Here is a 20985-nt window from a genome sequence, read left to right on the forward strand (position 1 = left end):
TAACATTAATTTACAGTTTCTGTTTCTTTTTATTATATGGGGATAAAGGGGTTCCACTTTGGTGCCATTAATGGCACCAATGGCACCATCCAATTCCATCTCCACCACACACACACACATCACACACACATCCCCACGCGGATCCACACACATCAACGGCCAGGATCTCTGCTATGGCACCAATGACACCATTTCTAAGTCACTGAAGTATTTCCCGGGATAAAGCCTACTTTACACGTCACAATAACAAAATAAAAATATATCATAAATATAATTTTATATTATGTTGATCAATTTCAAGTCTATAATATTTTAATGTTTCTTTTAAAAAAAAAAATTCTAATGTAATTTAGTACCCATAAGTGCAAAATTTTGTACACTATTAATGTTGTTTTTGGATTTCCAAACTGTTGTATTTGAATTTCCAAATTTTATTATCTATCGAAGTTGTTACTAGGTTGAGTCACGATCAGGTCGCTCTCTTTAAGACGTTTCGTGGCACTACCCAAAATTGTGCAAGGTAGACTATCAACCACGCCGCCTCCAGGATAAAACAAGCCCAGCTACAACTGTTCGATTAACTACTGCACTGTAGTTAATCGTTCGAGAATTACACCTTCAAATATGGTACTAAGACCACTCTTTAATACTGAAACCACTTTAATATGGTATTATTACCATTCTATATGGTGTTAAGACCACTCAAATATGGTGTTTCCACCATTCTAACCTTTAAGTTATCCAAACTTTCAATATGGTACTACGACCACTCAAATATGGTGATACCACCATTTCTCTTCAAATAGAAAAATATTTAAATAATTTATATACTGCTAAGATCATTCATAATTCCGACGGGACATTATTATTACGAAAGGGACTATGATCTTAATAGTACTCTTTATTCTGAATGGACTTAGATTATCGAAGGGACTATGAACTTAAGATCACTCTTAATTCCGAAGGGACATTAAACCGAAAAGGGACTATGGTCTTAAGAACACTCTTAATTCCGAAGGGACAGAAAAGAGTAGAAGCAGAAGAAACTCGTTAACACAAGTCGGAGGGAGAAGAGAGAAACCGTACAGGAAGCATCAACTGTGTGATTTGGTGTATTTTTTGAACTGAGTGGAGTCCTCTATTTATATAGAGATTCTGTAACTGTTTTAGCACAAATTGCGACAACAGTTACTCTTAATGGATAAAGTTAAAATGAAGTTTATCCATTAATCAGTTCAACAACACTTGTGGATAGGATCAAAAGAAACAAATCCACAAAAGTGGAGGAAACAAACTATTAGATTTGAATGAAGGAAATATAAGAAATTCAATTAAATTCTTATTCTTATCACAACCACCATAAGCTAAATTTATGGGAAGTGATATTCTTGAATAAAAATAATAATTACTATTATTTTTATTATTATTAAGTATTTAAAATTAAATACCGCAATTTAAACACTACTTTTTATGTGGGACCCCCACACTCTATTTTTTCAATTCACACAACATTAGATCAAAGTATGATTACTTGGTGTTTAATCTTCCAATTTATTTTCCAACATCACACTAATGTTTCAACAATACCCCGCTTGAATTTAAAAAATGGTTTCATAAGTAACGTCAAAAACGTCTCCGTAAGATTTGCTAGTAAACAAAGGTGTCGCCTACAACTTGAACCTTTGCATAGCGAGTAAAATTCTGATTAACAAGAGTTGCTTACAACATTGAACTCTATCTCAGACATATAACCCACACACAAACCTTTTCATAAGGTGTATTCTAAAAGCCCGTGCGTTTATGGCCTTGCACGTGTATCCCGGTTTTAACGAACGCTCTAGGTATTCTGCCCCGAATCCCATAGTAACCGGCCTTTGTTCCACATTCGTATAGGTGAGTCTATCAAGAGTACTCCTGTAGCTATGTACTCCACTCAATATAGAGTATAGATCTCATTAAGAGTTTCTATTATCTCATCCTTCTGTCGCTGCAGGATTCATGCTTTCTTAATTTTCTCATAGCATGTTCTATCACTCATGACTTGTTATTACCCATTGAACCTATTTCTTGGGATCTCCTTTCATGTAGGTCGGGTTACCATCACTTGTGACCTTTGGGCATTAGTCCCATCCTATTGGATGTGTTTAGGACTTTCTTTTTAGTAATTCCTTTCGTCAAAGGATTGACTAATTCTTTATCAGTACGTACATGATCTAGTTTAACCGATCTTTTTGAGAGTAGCTAGCTCTCCAATACTTTATGTGTTCGTGACTTAATAATCATCTCTTACCATTGTGGTAGCGATTCTCAATTTTGTAATAGTTGCAGACTATCACAACAAATTAACACTTCTGGAAACGGTTTTATCCACTAAGGGATCTCAACTAGCAAGCATCTTGTCAACTTGCTTCTCCACTAGTTTTCTCTAGTGTTCTCATCTCAGATTCATTCCATAGTGGACTGAGTCAATATCATTTGTTTTAACAAACAACTCCTCTAGTGATGCTCAATGTGCAAACACTAGTCGCTAAATATTCATCTGAAAAATGTTCTATTTTATATCTCGTACCATTTAAGTACAATAGGTTACTCCTAGTGAAGTAATCTTAGAGTCATAGTCTTCTTAAGGCACCTCATGACTCTTTCTATAGCATGGCAATGCTTCTCATCCGTCTACTAGTAAACTTGCACAAGAGTTTCACGACATCGGCAATGTCGGATCTAATACATTCAGTGGCATACCTAAGTGCTGCCAATGATGCTCGTATATTCTGTTTTTCTAACTCTATCTCAAGTGTTCTTACACTTGGATCATAATATATGATTACAAGTTTACGGTGAAATAATTACATTTCCTTAAGATCTTCTCAACTTTGTGAGATTTATCAAAAAAGTTCTCTTTTCTGATCTAGTAATCTTGAAACCAAGAATTACTTCAACTTTGTCTATGTCTTTCTTATCAGTGTTATTGATAAACAATGATTTCACATAATTCATAACATGAATCTTTAAATCAAATATGAGCAAGTCGTCTTTATAGAGACATATGATCGTGCAAATATTATTTGTCACTTTCATTCACTTTATACTCATTCGATAGCATTAGAATGTCAAATTTTTCATGTCATTCCTTAAGAGTTTATTTTAGACCTCACAAAGAATTATCTAACTTACAGACCTTGTTTTCTTGTCCATGAATCACAAAACTTTTAGGTTGTTTAATATAGATTTCTTCTTCTAGTTCACCATAAAAAGGCAACTTTCACATCCATTTGGAGTACTATCGAGTTATGAACGGCGGCTAAAGGGACTAGTACTCTTATGGATATGATTTTCGTGACTGGTGAATGAATGTCGAAGAAGTCTATATTTTTCTCTCTGTCTAAAACCGTTGACTACAAGGAGAGCCTTGTATTCATCAACCGTACCATCAGGTTTTAGTTCCTTTTTCCAAAATCCAAATACAACCGATTGGTTTTGCAACTATGAGACAAGTCAACCAAGTGTCATGTTTTTGTTAGACTCTAGAAAATTCATTTCATCGTTTATTGCTTTTTGCCATAATTCAGCATCCAATGAGGATATAACTTCTTTAAGGCTTAATGAATCTTCTTCCAATGTATAAACCAAGTTCATACTCTTTAGTAATTTTAGCTTTCCTACCTCCTTGAGGTTCTATAACATATCGTATGATGTTTTCATAACTATTTCTAATTACATGAATGTGATTAGATATATTGCCCCCACTAGTTCTTAATTTTTAGAAGGGAATTTATTTTGCCCCCATTAATGCCGTGCTCCCATTAGAGCCCCCACTATTCTTTAGTTAAAGGGGTAAACATTTACATAGAAATCGACATCTTTTAAATTCTATGATCACTTTAACATTTAGGTCATAAAACCTATATGTTTTGTTATTTATCGCATACCCGATGAATACACATTCATAGGCTCTACTAGTGAGTTTATCTCTCTTGGAGTCCAGAATCCAAATACAGTCCAGACAATCCCAAGTTCAAAAATAAGACAAGTTGGATTGTCTTTTCTTCAAAAATTTCTTAATTAGAATTTTTGTTCTTAGACTTTGGTACTCTAGCCAACACAAATTTCAATTTTTGTTATAAAAATTGAACATTCAAGCATATCAATTTTATTTTCCAAAATTCACAGTCATCAATAAATATGATAAAAACAGCATTTTATCATTTCTAATTTATGTGTCATCAAATTCACACATATCATAATTTATTATGTTTAGAGATTCATATTCTCTAAATTCTGATTTATATGAACTTTTGGTTCATATATCTTGACTGCAATAACTAAAATTGTTCAATCATATAACTTTAGAATTAATTCCAAGTTACTCAAGTTTAAAATTAAACACTTGTTCGTGATCAATTTTGATATGTCAAATATTAAAATCACACAACTAACAAAATAGAAGGAGAATTTAATTTTTAACATACCATCAAAGGCGCAGTCTTTTCTCACAAGAATGCATGGTACACAAGTCTCTCTTAAGTCTGAGTCAACTCAGTCTTATTCAATAGAAATCTGAAATTCAGATTCTTTCTTATTTTTATACAAAATATTTGAAAAAATTTCTCAAATAATTTGTTTCAAAAGAAAATTGATCCCTTCTTTGATTTATCAATGTTCTCGTACAAATAGTAATGACCATTTGTTTCTTATCATGGTACAGGCAGCACGTAAGTGAGTTTTCATCCGTAAATTTATGAGATCATAACAACCTCACATTTTTTCTTTTACGGCGCAATCCCTTTTTCTTTTAATGTTTTGTAACAAATTTATCAATTTTATCATTATCAATTTTGGTTACTGTTTTGTAACAAACAAAACCAAATTATTTTCTTTTCAACTCCAAACATTTCTTATGTTTCGTAACAAACTAAACTTGTTTGGTTCTGTAACAAATTATTGTTTCACTATATGACTCTGATTTCGAAACCATATTTCAAACAAATTCAACGTATTTGAATTTTTAGTGTTGTTATTTAAATACAACAATCACTTCATCGTTTCAGTCAAAAGATGTATTTCTATAGCTTGATTTACCCTTAATATATTTAGAGACAACTTAAACTTAATAAGTAACTTCTTCGGTAAACATAGTAGATCGAAACATCTTAAAATTGTTGTTTTTGGATTTCCAAACTGTTGTATTTGAATTTCCAAATTTTATTATCTACCGAAGTTGTTACTAGGTTGAGTCATGACCAGATCGCTCTCTTTAAGACGTTTCGTGGCACTACCCAAAATTGTGCAAGGTAGACTATCAACCACGCCGCTTCCAGGATAAAACAAGCACATCTACAACTGTTCGATTAACTACTGCACTGTAGTTAATCGTTCGAGAATTACACTTTCAAATATGGTACTAAGACCACTCTTTAATACTGAAACCACTTTAATATGGTATTATTACCATTCTATATGGTGTTAAGACCACTCAAATATGGTGTTTCCACCACTCTAACCTTTAAGTTCTCCAAACTTTCAATATGGTACCACGACCACTCAAATATGGTGATACCACCATTTCTCCTCAAATAGAAAAATATTTAAATAATTTATATACTGTTAAGATCATTCATAATTCCGACGGGACATTATTATTACGAAAGGGACTATGATCTTAATAGTACTCTTTATTCCAAATGGATTTAGATTATCGAAGGGACTATGAACTTAAGACCACTCTTAATTCCGAAGGGACATTAAACCAAAAAGGGACTATGGTCTTAAGAACACTCTTAATTCCGAAGGGACAGAAAGGAGTAGAAGCAGAAGAAACTCGTTAACACAAGTCGGAGGGAGAAGAGAGAAACCGCACATGAAGCATCAACTGTGTGATTTGGTGTATTTTTTGAACTGAGTGGAGTCCTCTATTTATATAGAGATTCTGTAACTGTTTTAGCACAAATTGCGACAACAGTTACTCTTAATGGATAAAGTTAAAATGAAGTTTATCCATTAATCAGTTCAACAACACTTGTGGATAGGATCAAAAGAAACAAATACACAAAAGTGGAGGAAACAACCTATTAGATTTGAATGAAGGAAATATAAGAAATTCAATTAAATTCTTATTCTTATCACAACCACCATAAGCTAAATTTATGGGAAGTGATATTCTTGAATAAAAATAATAATTACTATTATTTTTATTATTATTAAGTATTTAAAATTAAATACCGCAATTTAAACACTACTTTTTATGTGGGACCCCCACACTCTATTTTTTTAATTCACACAACATTAGATCAAAGTATGATTACTTGGTGTTTAATCTTCCAATTTATTTTCCAACATCACACTAATGTTCCAACAATTAATTAATCATTATTGTCAAATTAATAAGTGTAAAATTCTTAAAACACTCATCCAATTTGGCAGGTCTAAATCTCAGGATTTTAAATTTATAATGGACAGGGTCTGGAAGAAGCTTAAGGGGTGGAAAGAGAAGAATCTCTCTTTTGAAGGTAGAGGAGTTCTTATCAGAGCAGTGGCCCAAGCCATCCCTGTCTATGTTATGAGTTGCTTTCTCATCCCAATGGCTCTATGCCATGACATTGAAAGAGCTGTTTGCAATTTTTGGCGGGGAGGCTCAGAAAATTCCAGGAAAATTCATTGGATTTCAAAAGAGAAACTTTTCAAATATAAAAAGAATGGGGGTATGGGTTTTAAAATCCTTAGGGATTTCAATCAAGCTATGCTTGCCAAGCAGATTTGGAGAATGCATACTAACCAAAACTCTCTTTTGGCTAAATGTTACAAGGCTAAGTACTTTCCCTCTACAGACATTCTTCAAGCTCAATTGGGATCTCATCCCAGCTATGCTTGGAGAAGCATATGTCAGTCAACTTGGATCATTCACAAGTGTAGTTGTTGGAAGATTGGGAATGGTCACAAAGTTAGAGTTAAAGAAGATAATTGGCTTCCTTTTCAAAATGGTTTCAAACCCTATTCTAACATCAGCAACTCCCCTCATCCTCTTAGAGTTAAAGATCTTCTTACCAATGATCCATTTGATTGGAACTACCAACTTATCCAGGATTCCTTCCTCACCATTAATAGTAATCAGATTATCCAGTTACCTATTATTCATCAAAATAAGGAAGATGAAATTATGTGGATGTTTGATATATCTGGTAACAACACTGTAAAAAGTGGTTATGAAGCTATTCAGCTTTGGAAGACCAGTGAAAATAAAGAGCCCACTACTAGCTCTGTTTACAATACCCTTTGGCAGAAGATATGGAAGCTGAATACTATACCCAGACATAAAATGTTGGTTTGGAGAATTTTAAACAATTCTCTCCCTGTCAGAACTGAATTGCACAAAAAAGGGATTAATTGCTCCCTGCTTTGTCCCAAATGTGATTCTAAGCTAGAAACCATTAACCATTTATTCATGGACTGCCCTTTAACAGAGAGGATTTGGTTTGGCTCCCAACTAACTATGCGTATGCCTAATGCTAAAACTCATCAACTCACAGACTGGTTAGCTACAAACATCTTAACTAAAGAAGAAGATATCATTATCCAGATTGCAGCTATTACCTATAGTATGTGGCACGCTCGCAACCAAGCGGTGTTTGAAAATATCATTGTCCCTGAAGAAGCTATCATCTAACGTTCCAACTCCAGCCTGGCTTCCTTTATTCAAGCCTCTGCAAAATCTCCGGATAGTTCAACTCTTGATGAAGCCTCTATCTCTCACATGCATAGACAACAAAGTAGATCTAACATTAACAACAATCAACGTTGGAGTAAACCTGGATATACTATGTTGAAAGCCAACAGCGATGCTAACCTTCAGATCTCTGGCAGGTGGGGTTTGGGCTGCATTATCCGCGATGAAAATGGCCTGGTAAAGATCTCGACAACTTGGAGCAGAAATGGGTTTGCTGACCCTTCTTCAGCTGAAGCATTCGCCATCTATGCAGCTATGGTGCTTGTTGTAGCTTGTGGTTTTAAGAAGATGATTTTTGAAAGCGATTGCAAGACTGTCATTGATAAACTGAAGTCTAACCGGAAGAGTGAGAGAACTTATCTAGACTCTATCTTAAAGGAGATCTGGCAGATGAGTGGTCATTTTGAGAGTTGTGATTTTCATTTTATCCCTAGGATTAGTAATAAAGTAGCTCACAGTCTGGCACACCTAGCCCATGACGAGCCCAATAACATTTGGTGGGAGGATGTCCCAGTCCAAGCCCAATCTTTGTACATGTCCGATTTATCTCATTAATATAAGTCACTTTTATGTTCAAAAAAAAAAAAAATTGTTTTTTTTAACAAGTCAAAATACACGTCTAATTTGTTGACGGTCTAAAACTTGCTTTTTAGACTTTCAATATATTCAAAAGTAAACTCTTACGATAATAATTACTACCCATGTACTTAAATCACAAAAATTTAGAGTGTTGGTTGCGAAATTAAATCTGTTAACGATTTATATTGATCTTTTAGTTTTATTTTTAAGAAAGAAAATTAGTTAATGTTTTTGTCAAAATATTTATTATAAATTGCTTAAAAATATATATAAGAAAATTATGGGTATATTGGTAAATAAATAATTAAAGCAGTTGAAATTTTAAAAAATTCTTATAAAAATAAAAAGGAAGAAGGAAAAACTCAAAAGAGTTATATATTTTGGGACAGAGACACTAACGACCATTGTTATTAAAAAGAATTAAGTTGTTATGTTATATTTTATTTATTTACTCTCTTGGTCTCATATTGATTGTTTTTTTTTTGTTGAGGAAATTCATATTGATTGTTATATTAGTACAATGAAAATGTACTCTTTGTGTTGTTTGGGAATGATTTTACCTGCTGTAGTTGATTATCATTTCATTTTTTGATTTGATGACAATGTTGTTTTAGCGCATTTTATGTTACCTTTGATTTTTATCCTATCTTACCTTTTCAATTCCAACACTCTTTATGCTATGAATGTGTTGTTTTTTTTTTTATTTTTTATTTTATTTTATTTTTTTTATCATTTTTAGGCCTTTTAATTTATATAAATAAAAGCCTTCATATAATATTTACTATATCAATATTACGTACATATGAGTAGAAGGCAAACATGCAACAAAGTGTGTTGCTAGACCTTTTTAGATGACAAAACCAATCATCGTAAACACAACATTGATGTCTTTTTAAGAAAATGAAAATGTATTAAATAGGTGATGTTTTAGCTTGTCTATGTAACATTAATTCTTTCACACCAATTCTACCTCTAAATAGGTGATACTTCATTATGCATTGAAGGCATTTGTTAATGTACTCAATGATTAATAAAGATAATTTCATCCTCCCAAAAACCTAAATATAATTTCATAAAAATTATATATTTTTCAATCATTTCTATTTTTCATAATCTATATAAATAAGCCAGGCTGGTCCGAGGACAAAACGATCAAGGCAATCAATCACTATATGCCTCCAAAAATATTCCACAATTTCCAAAACTGATATTTTATCAACAAATATTAAATCATTTGAGTTTATTATCAATTGAAAAAGTCATATCGAACGGAATCGATAATACTAGTTTAATGAATAGCTTTGTTTTTTTTTTTTTTGTGGTGGTCGAGGTTCGAACCCCAGACCTTGCATATTTTATGCACTGTCCAAACCAACTGAGTTAAACTCACGAGGACATGAATAGCTTTGTTTATCAAAACGTATATACAAACTAAAATTTAAACCAAAATTTTGTAATTTTACAAAATGATATTATTGGTTCATGTTAAAATTTGTCCTAATCCTTCATATATGTATGATGGATGGACTGACCCTAAAAATAATCTAAAATGCCTACATAATTTAGCTTGTGTTTGTTTTGACGACAGGATGACCTATAACGCGTGTTTCAGCTGAATCTTGAATATACAGTTTCTCAATATCACGTCCAAATTGATATTGGGACGCGAAATTAATGAACTCAACGTGAAACCAAACAAAGCATTAATCCAGTTGATAAAAAAGTTAACTTTTTTTTTTTGACCAAAGCAAAGTTAATTATTATCATTAATCTCGTAATATATTCCATTTTGATTTGTTCAAAAAAAATTATTATCATTAATCAACCAATGTTCAATACAAGAAGGATAAAAATAAAAAATACGGTGACTAGCCCATGGATAAAAAAAGTTAACTTATACACCGGAAGAGTGTATGTTCAATTTTAGTTGCTATGGATGAATTGAATGTAATTATATCTATCAGCTCGTAGACCCAGTTCAGCTAATTTTTTCATAAAAAAGTTATAATCATCTAAAGTGACAGAGACATTATTTATCAACTGGATAAAGTGACAAGGACATTGATAGAATGTATAATTTTTGTTAATTTGTATAAAAATCTAAAGTAACACTGGGACGTAAGATTTCGTCTTTATATGATAATAATCACAAATCTAAGAAAGATTCCTAAACAAATTGTTCCCTTTTTGTTCTGTCGGCAGGGTTTACTAGTGAGTGATTAACAATTTTAGTTTAATTTATATGTATTATCAGTCTATTCAATAAAATAAATAATATTACCTCTACAATAATTATTCATACTTTACATGTGTTTTTCTCTGTGGTGCCCTACCGAAACCTCATATTTCTTATACATCATATTCAAACTTTTTAGATTCGTCGTTCAACTGATCTTAAAAGTACTAGTGACAGTTAACTGCTGCTGAAAAATATCGAGCCGCAATTAACTGCCGCTGATATAAAGGATTGAGCAATTTCATAAATGAGACGAGTAATTTTCTTTTACCTGCTAGATTAAACTTCATCTCTTTGATCCTGGAATTTCTAACAAGTGGGTTCAACAATATTGTGTAGCTTTATATGCACCTCTGTTCTTTCAAGAGTAGTGGTTGAGTTGAGTGAAAATTGGGAGCTAGACTCCTAATATTATTTTTAACAGGTTACAAACATTGTTTGTTAACTTAAAAGGGAGGTATTCATCACATGGAAAATTAAATAGGAAGGTCAATGTCAAGTTAAAAAATAGAGGAGTGTGATGGAGGTGAATGTAGAGTTTTTGATAAAAATAATAGAAGTTACAAAATTTTATGCAGCAACTAAAAAAAATCAATAGCTATTTCATTGTGTAAAAGGATTAAATTAAAAATAATCCAATTTCAAAGGTAAATCTCCAAATCCACCTGTTGTCTTGGTTTTCATAAAGTGGACTGATTCAACAACTATTACTAAATTAACAATGATAGATCTTCCAGAAATGAAAATCCATTGGCTCTTAAATATATACTTAACCAACACCAAGAACCTTTGAAAGCACCTTATAAGTGGTGTGGGATTAGAAAATCACGGTGGAGCCACCGTGATTTTGTGAAGCTATAAGACGTAGTTTTTGTCAAAAGTTATGGTGGTTTGCAGTGATTTTATTATCAATCTCGCTTCTCATCCAAACATGCACTAAATAACATTACAAGGAGAGATAAGTCACCAATATTTCATAGGCTCTGAATTACTATCACATTTGTCAGTAAGGGCAATATCTGTATTGTATAGTTTAGGGAGTCTAAAAAAACACATGTCTCCAGCCAAAGACAAAACCTCTAAAAAATATCTTATCCACAAAGGTCCCCAAAACCTCTAACAGAAACCTAGACTTAGCCCATTTAGGACCTAGACATTAGGTCCCCTCACTAAACCTGTTGAAAGCTAGTCCATTGAGTTTTAAACGTGGTTATGTTCTGTCCTGATTTCTGTAAATATCAAAGACAAAAAGGGAATATCCAGGATTCTATCACTGTGAGTTGAAGTATGTTGATTGCATGGTTATGGTAGCCAAATGATTGAAATTGAGTTTGCCATTCTTTTTTTTCTGTTTGAGTAACGAGCTTGCAATTCACAATTTAAAGAATGTGATTTCACTAGAGCATATCACTTCCGGCCCTAAAAGGGCAGATTAAAGCTAAGCCTATCACAAGCAGCATCACTGCTTGATCGGCAGCTCAATAACCTATTTAGGAGATGGACGATGGTTAGATGATTTTGACCGTCTTTCCCATTGGACTGAGACTGGGCGCAATTTGATTCATGAAGAACTTCAAAATTACATCAATGGAATTACCATACTCATATATTCCTCGAGTACACTGCAAGTCATTTTAGGATTTTACTACTTTTACTTACAAAGGCAAAAATATAATTCTGCACAATATTTGAAATTTGTTTATAGATTAAATAACATACTTAAAACATTAATACATAAATACTGCAGAATTTCTTAGAGCAATTTCTCTATTTGGTTCATTCACTTGAATTCTATGGTTCTCATTATCCATTTTTTCTTACTATTTTGTAGAGTAATTGTCAAAAGTGGTATTAAGAAAAAACATAGACCTGTATGGTCCTTGAAAAATGACATCAAAATTTTTAAATGCTAATCAAAATAGGTGGCAGCGATGCCATTCACACGCCCATTCAAAAGTCAGGACTCTCCAAATTATTCGATACATTATGTAGACGACAATGTAAAGTGGATCACACTTGATGAAAAATTATGAATATAAAGCTAAAACAACCACTTACTAATGTATCAAATTGTAAATACTAACTCTTACAGTTTGTTCGTCATCATAGGCCGCATTGTCATAATTTGAATAGAAGAATCCGGATTTGGTGTTGAAAAAAAAAAAAACAGTTCAATTTCAATTTCAATGTTGGTCCCTTGGAATGTCGAGATCTTTAAATACCGGACTGTCGACTCCAACTCCCATGGCGTTTAGTCCGTTATCCACGTATATGACAGCACCAGTGATAGCTGATGCTAAGGGTGATGCCAAGAAAGCAGCAGCGTTGCCTACCTCCTCTGTTACAAATACACCAAAGTGTAAGTCATTTGCATACTAAAAAGTAGGGAAATGTTCATTTCAGAATGGAAGAATCTCCAGGGTAATAATATTACCTGCATGTAGTTCTTTCTGTAGTGGTGCATTGGTAAATGAATAATCAATCATCATGTCAATGAAACCAATTGCTTTCGCAGCACGGCTTCCAAGTGGACCTAGCCATTGAAAACATTTTAAGTAAATAAGTATGTCAACTGAAAAGCCTGGATACATAGTACAATGCGACACATAATAAGAGGATACGAGAAAATTTATTGTAAACATGATAAGTATGTGTAGCTACACATTTTTACCCCACCTATATCAGCATATATTCTTATACTAACAGTCCGTCACAAAAAACATACAATTTTGTGTCTTTAGTTAGTAATAATACATATCAAACATGTATCTTATCCAAATGGATAGTTGTGTCTTTAGTTGATAAATGTATATGAGAAGTATCGATGAAAGAATTTTTAAAAATAATTTAAATTCATATCGAATACTTTTTGGGTACATATCATGAATAATAAGAAGCATATCGGTCTCAGGTACGTGCCGGACACCGATACTCTTCCATTTTTGAAGTATCTAGGCTTATTAGTTAGTCTGTTAACATATACTTGGTTAGTTGACAAGCAAAAACCCAACTTGGAGGAAAAAGTTCATAATAACAACAGTAGGTGTGATTAGCTTAATCATTTGATGTTGTCAAGTTGTATCATAATAGTTTGATATATGGTTCTTTCTGTCTTTCTTTAGCTCTAGTTATTGGACTATCCCTCTTGGTCTAATCTCCCCTACCAATGCTTCTACAAGTCTTCTCCTTACATGCTAAAACCATATACGACAATATTCTAATTCTACCCTTTTCTCTATTATGAAAGCTATCCTAATGTTTCTATCCAATGGTTGTATTTCTATTCCTATCTTGTCTTGTGTAACAACCCACACATAGTAACATTGTTATATCTTGATACTAAGTTTACTTTCTTGTTGTTTTCTTACCGTTCTAAACATTCAATTCCATACAACATTACTAGTCTTGTAACTCTGAGATGAAATTTCCTTTAAGCTTAAGTTATATTTGTATCGCATACTACACTGGAAACAAACCTACATTTCATCCTCCCTACTCGAATCCCATAGTTAATATCTCTTTGTCTCCCTTTCACTTTGAATGATGAACCCAAGCTACTGAAAACATGAGACTTGTCGTATTGTATGTGCTACAATTTTCGCCTCTGAATTAAAAATTGTTCGTTTGTTGCTAAACTTGTATTCCATATAATCCGTTTTACTTCCACTTGAGCAGAAACCAAGTATTTCCAAGACTTGTCCCCATATCTCTAACTAACTTCTCATTTATCTCTCTCTTCTCGTCAACTCTCTCATTCTCAAGCCAATACATTTTTTAAGCTCCATCATTCAACGGCTAAATTTCAATAAATTTGTCAATTATAGAGTTCCGATAAATAGCATAGCATTTTCATTATTATCAGTCATCACTTTTCAGGGAGTTAGAAACAACAATGCTAAATGGTAATAAAATACAACTAGAATATAAAAAGATTTTACAAAACCAGCTCTAATGACACTTATGTAACACCACCTTTTATTTAACCTAAAATAAATAAAAACATGATTATTTAAAATTTTCGATGTTACTTTTCTTTTTAAATTTCATAATTTGTATGTCGGATTTGATTGTACGGGTGAGAAGCTTTATTTAGTCTCGAGTTTAAAACATAAAGCTAGTTGTGACAAGCCATCAATACCTGCAGATATAGTATTAACTCTGATTCTTTTCTTTCTACCAGCTTCAAAAGCAAGCACCTGATAAATGCAATTTCAAAAAATCCAAAGGGGAAGAGGGGGAGGTTAGGAACACGAAAGTACGGAAAAACGCATATTTATGCGTATAATATCACAATTTTTATAAATAAAACAGTAGACTCACTCTTGTATCACTTTCCAAAGCAGCTTTAGCAGAACTCATACCCCCACCATATCTGCATATCATGCAATTCAAAACTTTGTCAATGACTTTTTTAATTAAAATACAAAACTGCGAGTCTTTAGCATATCAAACATACCCGGGAATAATCCTCTCTGAAGCAATATATGTTAGAGAGAGCGAGGATCCACCTATAACCAAAACAGAGCAGTGAGAACAGATATATTTAAGGATGAAGAATCAAAATGTAATCTCTCTTAGGTAATGAACTTGCCTTGGTTCATGATTGGAAGGAAGTGTTTTAGTAAAGAAATATAAGAGTAACTAGAAGCAGACAAGGCAGCTAGATATCCTTTCCGAGATGTCTCGGACAATAGTTTGCTGACCTATAATAGAGTTGATTTCTTTGTTAAAGCTCAAGACAAAAGTTAGCAAAAAACCTCATCTCATTATTGTAAAATAATACCTCTGGTCCGTTAGCAAGTGAGTGCACAAGTATGTCAATAGTGCCGAAATCATTCTTAACAGATTCAACAACTTCCTGCAAGGAAATATAAATGCAAAGCAGACTTATGAGAACTAGCGTTACTTAAACACAAGCTGAAACATGAATAATAGAGTAATAAAAGAACAATAACAAGCAAGCCCTTAGCAATAGGTGGAGTAGGCAACAAAGATCGATTGTCATCAAAAGGCCTTATTGTGTATTAGGTCCAAAGATAGACCATTTACCTCTAATCTCGCTTAATGATTTGATCAACAGTTTTCTTTGATTCCCTCTACCTCTAACTATTGGAGTAACATCTTTACAAATGTTTTTATAGGTCATCTTCAAACATGCATGAACCATTTCTCTACCATGGAAACTACACCAATATGATCTCTAATGATTACATTTGCTTTTCATGTGGAATCACTCATCCATGATAACATTTTCATTTCTATAATGCTAAGTTTACTTGTTGATCTTTTACCACTCGACATTAAATTACTTACAACATTTTTGGTCTTATAGTCTGTGAGATAAAATATTCCTTCAAGCTTGAGGAATATATTTCAATTGCATATCAAATCGAAATCGTAGAGTAAATGCTTCTAAATTTAATGATGTTCAGTGTGCTTATGTTTTGTCTGCTAGCAAAAAAGAGGTACCCTATGTTTCAAAAAGCATTATCTAGGATTCATTTCACTTATGAAAAAAATACCAAATAAAAAACTTGAAGAAAATCAAGGAAGCTTATGAAATAATTAGATGAATCAAAACTTTCATATTCAGGTTTGGTCAGAGATAAGTGGAAGATGGATAAGTAATCCATCTAGCTTGTGGAATTTATGTGACTAAGGGTCAACCTATTAATGTATGTTACTGATGAAATTAGAAAAGATTCAAGTCAACAACCGAAATAAACTGGCATTGAAAAGTTCTTTTGTTTTTAAAATAAATGCATATCCAAGAGTCAATTATTTTTCTTAAACGTGTTACAAGCTTCTTTCTGACCTCCATATTTTTCTTTAAAAAGAATTAATTATGATTTTTATCTCCAAATTGATGATGATCAATTTAGTCCCAACAGTGCTGCCGTTTAAAAACGTCTTTCCACATTCCTTTGACACCAATGTTGTCCATGAGAAACAGGACAATCTTTAAGTGATAAAATCGCATGTAGAGGAAGAATGTATTCCAAAGTGTACACGAAAAGTGGAACATACTACAATTGAACATTAATCTCATGTTAAAAGCCTTATTTTATTATATTTTGAAAGTTATTTTTTTTTTTTTTGGTGACTTACAATGTAAGTTTGGAACAACGTTTCTAGCTTATTTAGCAAGATGATATCCAGCGAGATGCGCTCCTCTATGAACAACTTATGTTTTTAACACATGAAGGATTTCTTAATAATAGTTATGATAAAAAATAAACTCCTACGAGCAGAAAATAAACGACAAGCAGAAAAGACTAATGATATATATTCAAAATAAATTATAAATTAATTTAAAAATCTATTGGAACAAAATTGAAACTAACTTTGCAACAGAGATCGAAAGAGTATTATAACTGTAGAGAAGTATAGATAACAGAATGATAATATATACCTGGACAGTCCAATTTGAAGCTCCAGCATAGCGCTTATTAGCTTTTACCTACACAATTTTCACAATAGATGATGATATATTTTGTGCATGGTTTTTGTATCTTTTAATAAAATATATGAACATCTCACTTACATCTTCTGGGACATCTTCAGGAGTGTCATAGACTGCATCCAAGGGATACACTTTAGTAATCTCCATCAATGATCCATCTTGAAGCCTGAAAAATGGAGAGTTGCCTGTTAGCAACATACTTGAAATTTTACATTTATTGACAAAGGAAAATCATTATAGCAAAGTTTAAACGTCCTACTTGCGTGATTCGTCAAATTTTCCACGTCGTAGACTAGACTCAAATATATTTAGAGCCTGCATGAAAATGTTAACAATTAGTAACTGACAGACTGCCTGTATAAACTATAAATCATAGCACTAATATAACTAGACTTCAGGCAGTGTTGTCAAACGCGAACCACAGAAAATAGCAGTTTGTTCAAATTATGTTACACAACAGTGCTATAGCGTGCTGCTATAGCCGCTGTTTGACAACATTTTGTACTAAATATCGTATAGCGGAACAATAGCATTTTGTCCAAATTCTGCTACGCTATAACACCACTATAGCCACTATTTAAGAACGTTGCTTCAGGGAGAAAATAAAAAAATTCAAACAGACAACATTAGAATTCTGTAATATTTATTTACTTACAGGTACCCATGTGCCAACAAGAATTTCAGCTCCTGCCTCTGCAAGAGATTTTGCTATTGCCCAGCCATATCCATTGTCATCAGCCACACCAGCAATAAATGCCCTTTTACCTGCACATAAAATTACTTTCAGTGAAGTGCTACATTTTCTTATAATATGGTTACTATATATATGCCGTACCATTACAATTGTATCATGTCAAATCAAACATAACAATAGACAACGTTAAAAAGAAAAGAAAAGAAAAAAGCATTAGAAATAACTGATTTATGAGGGGAAAATGTAAAAGTGAAGATATTATCTTGGCTTATATCATAACCAGCCTCAAATGCAAAAGGCTCCTTGCAACAGCTTATGTACTGACATAAGCACTTGTGAGATTGTTTAGAATATCTTATAGAACAGCTTACGGCATGTTCATAAGCTGTTTCAGCTTATTTCCATAAGTTTTCCGTGATAGCTTATGAAAACAGCTTATATAAAAATAGTTTGACTTTACTTTATCTTTTGTTATAGAAATGGCTTTTACACAAGTACTTATATGCTAAGAGCTTATGCTATAAGCATAATTACGCCGTGTATCCAAATTTTGATCAGTAAACCAACTTTAAGTAGATTTTGGAATGAGTAAACTGTTAATAGGGATGTGGTCACAAAAAGATACTTCCTTCTAACATTAATTCAGATGAGTATGGGAAGAGTGATAAAGGGAAGATGTTTTTTAAATCACAAAGTAAAACACAGACACACATGACAAGTATAAAAACGAAAGCAAATTAGACACTATAATACGAAGGATTCACGGAAAAAGAGGTGAAACCTCTCAAATCAATTGGCAATCCTGTAGCTTGCTTGTTTGAACTGGACTCGGCCATTGCCTTTGTTACAATTTTGTCGAATTTTAAGGTACGCGATGTTGAGGCCAGCTGGAAGGGTTTCGCCGATGCAACATGACAAACACTTCCTAGTTTAGCACATGAGGCAACCTTAACCCTGCCTCCAACAATTGCAGGACCTAAATTTGAAAACTTTTGCGATGGGGTAATCCTAGGTTTTGACATTGCAATCGACATATTAGAAACTGTTGTTGTTGCCATTTCGAATTAATGTAATTTGAGGGCGGAATGCGTTAATCTGCACATAAAACTAACATTAAATACCAAAAATTATAATACAACGAAAATGAGCAGTTCTTTTTTCACTAGTCCAAACTTAATATAAATTCCAAATAATAAATTAGGACTCCTTGATAAAATGTTTGAAATGGTCACCATTTGAAAATTTCCTTGCTTATCCCCATAAAATTGATTACAGACTTTGACTCCAACTTTACATCAAGCATTCTTGTAACTTACTCGTAAATTTATATCCTATGAAACACCGACACAAACACGGACACCAGGCACGACACTAACACGTCGATACCAATGATAATTTAAGAAAATGACATAATTGAATGTAATCACATGTCCAGTGTCGTGTTGGTGGACACTGGACACGCCTTCGATCAGAAGTGTCAGTGCTACAGAGCTTATATCTAATATGAATTTCCAAAGGATCAAAATGCATCTTTTTTTTTTTCTTTTTGAAAAGGCATAAATGTATTATTAAGCATAAATCAAACCATAGAAAAGCCCTTTACTACATTAGTCCCAGATTCCAAGAAAAGCTTATAGTATTTTCATCCTAACCCTTCAAAATTACGAAAGACATGAAAACCCTCTTAGTTTTAATTATTAGATCCAAAGAAATTTCCACCTTTGAACCAAAAACTTGTTAAACTACTCAAATGGCAAATCATAATAAAACTGTTCGAATTAAATCAAGATAAACACATGAACATTATTCTTACACAAAGATTATGTTTCACAATAGAACCAACATTTACATGATTGCATTCTAGAAAATAAACAAAAGAGAACAAGAAAAGGATCATGGAAAGTGTGAGCGTCGTTACCTTTTTGATAAGAAAATGGGATCAATGTGGAGAGAGAGAAATGAGAGAGTTTGAAGTGGTATGTGTGTGAATATGAGATTAAGGGTAGAAGAAAAGAAAAAGAAAAAACGTTGGAAGTGTCGATGGAAACGATGTAGCTGTGTTTTTATGTGAAGTTGTTCGAAGTAGTTGAGCTTTGGAAGTGTCGAATGTTAAACAGTCCCTCGTGTACTTGTTTTTGGGATATTAGTCAATTTAGTCTCTGGATAGAAAATGAGTCGTCACTTTAGTCCCTGAATGAAGATAAATTCCAAATTAGTTCCTGAATGTATACTCTGTTAGTCAATTTACTCTTTAAATGCATGCTCCGTTAGTCAATTTAGTCCCTGAATGTAGACTTCATTAATCACTTGAGTCCTTGAAATTGACTAACAGAGTCTATATTCATGGAATGTTTTACTTTTTTTCTGCATTCAGGGACTAAAGTGACTACTCCTTTCTCATTCAGGGATTAAAGTGATTACTTCCCCACTTGTTTTTTGTTTGGAACTTTTTTTTTTGTTACCTTTTTTTCATCTGTCATAAATTAAATAAAATAAAAATAATAAAAGAATATGTTTTTCTTCTAGAATAAAATACAAATAAAATCGATTTGGTAATACAAGTATAAGCAAAAGTGATAGTTTTTTTTTTTTTTTTAAAAAGAAAAGTGATAGTTGAAATGTCAATGTATATATGGTTAAAAATTTAGTTCAAATACAATAATTTTTCAACTATCAATTTTACTTATATTTATTATGGAAGGAGAATATATTGTTTGTATTGATTGTTTCTATTAGATTCTATTATTTGATCAACTTTTGATTGGATTAAAACAAATCGAATTGGCTTAGTGATGGGTGATTGATTTGTAAGTACTTTTATATACGAAGTTATTGAATTTTGATGTCTGCTTTAATCATGATTAGCACATGAAACTCAACTTGCTTAAACCTCCTATCATAAATAAAAAATAAATATTATTTTTTTGAGTTGAAGTTACACACATTGAAAAATCAAAGAGGATCACTAAGAACATTATACTAACACTCACTTCTTTTATGAATGAAATCAATGTGGACTCTACTTTGAAAAGGAGTTCCCAAAAAAACAATGAAATCCATATGAATTCCACTCGATAAATGCGTGAATGTTAGATAAATTGTTGAAAAGAAATTGTTGCTAGTATTTCTCAAAATCAAAACAAATGATAAAATTATACTTAATCAAATATGATAAAAATGGTGAGATCCATATGAATTCCATCCAATAAATGAGTGTTGCAAAATGCGTATTAGAGAATATTAGTGCTAACATTGTTCTTAATTTTGAAGTAAAATATTGTGATTTACTCGGC

General features: G+C 32.5%; 1 protein-coding gene across 1 annotated transcript; it reads right to left on the reverse strand.

Annotated features, from left to right (window-relative positions):
- Positions 1-12434: 12434 nt before the first annotated feature.
- On the reverse strand, positions 12435-19728 carry LOC146906883 (enoyl-[acyl-carrier-protein] reductase [NADH], chloroplastic-like). Its single transcript, XM_085723082.1, has 13 exons — positions 19611-19728; positions 18474-18787; positions 17654-17763; positions 17258-17313; positions 17080-17164; positions 16948-16995; positions 15319-15393; positions 15127-15238; positions 14992-15043; positions 14856-14907; positions 14674-14731; positions 12970-13068; positions 12435-12873 (listed from the first exon to the last, which is right to left on the reverse strand). The coding sequence occupies exons 2-13, from the start codon at positions 18748-18750 to the stop codon at positions 12719-12721; spliced, it is 1179 nt and encodes a 392-aa protein (XP_085579208.1). The 5' UTR covers positions 18751-18787; positions 19611-19728; the 3' UTR covers positions 12435-12718.
- Between the last annotated feature and the right edge of the window lie 1257 nt (positions 19729-20985).

The sequence above is a fragment of the Medicago sativa genome, chromosome 7 (assembly GCF_051527215.1).
Source record: "Medicago sativa cultivar Bolivia chromosome 7, Bolivia_mono, whole genome shotgun sequence".
Lineage (NCBI taxonomy): Eukaryota > Viridiplantae > Streptophyta > Magnoliopsida > Fabales > Fabaceae > Medicago > Medicago sativa.

Coding starts and splice junctions, on each gene's coding strand:
- LOC146906883 (XM_085723082.1), bottom strand. CDS start 18,750: ATGGCAACAACAACAGTTTCTAATATGTCGATTGCAATGTCAAAACCT. Junction 17,764..18,473: donor ATTGCCAATTGATTTGAGAG/GTTTCACCTCTT, acceptor TTTTATGTGCAG/GTAAAAGGGCATTTATTGCT. Junction 17,165..17,257: donor AAATTTGACGAATCACGCAA/GTAGGACGTTTA, acceptor TCCATTTTTCAG/GCTTCAAGATGGATCATTGA.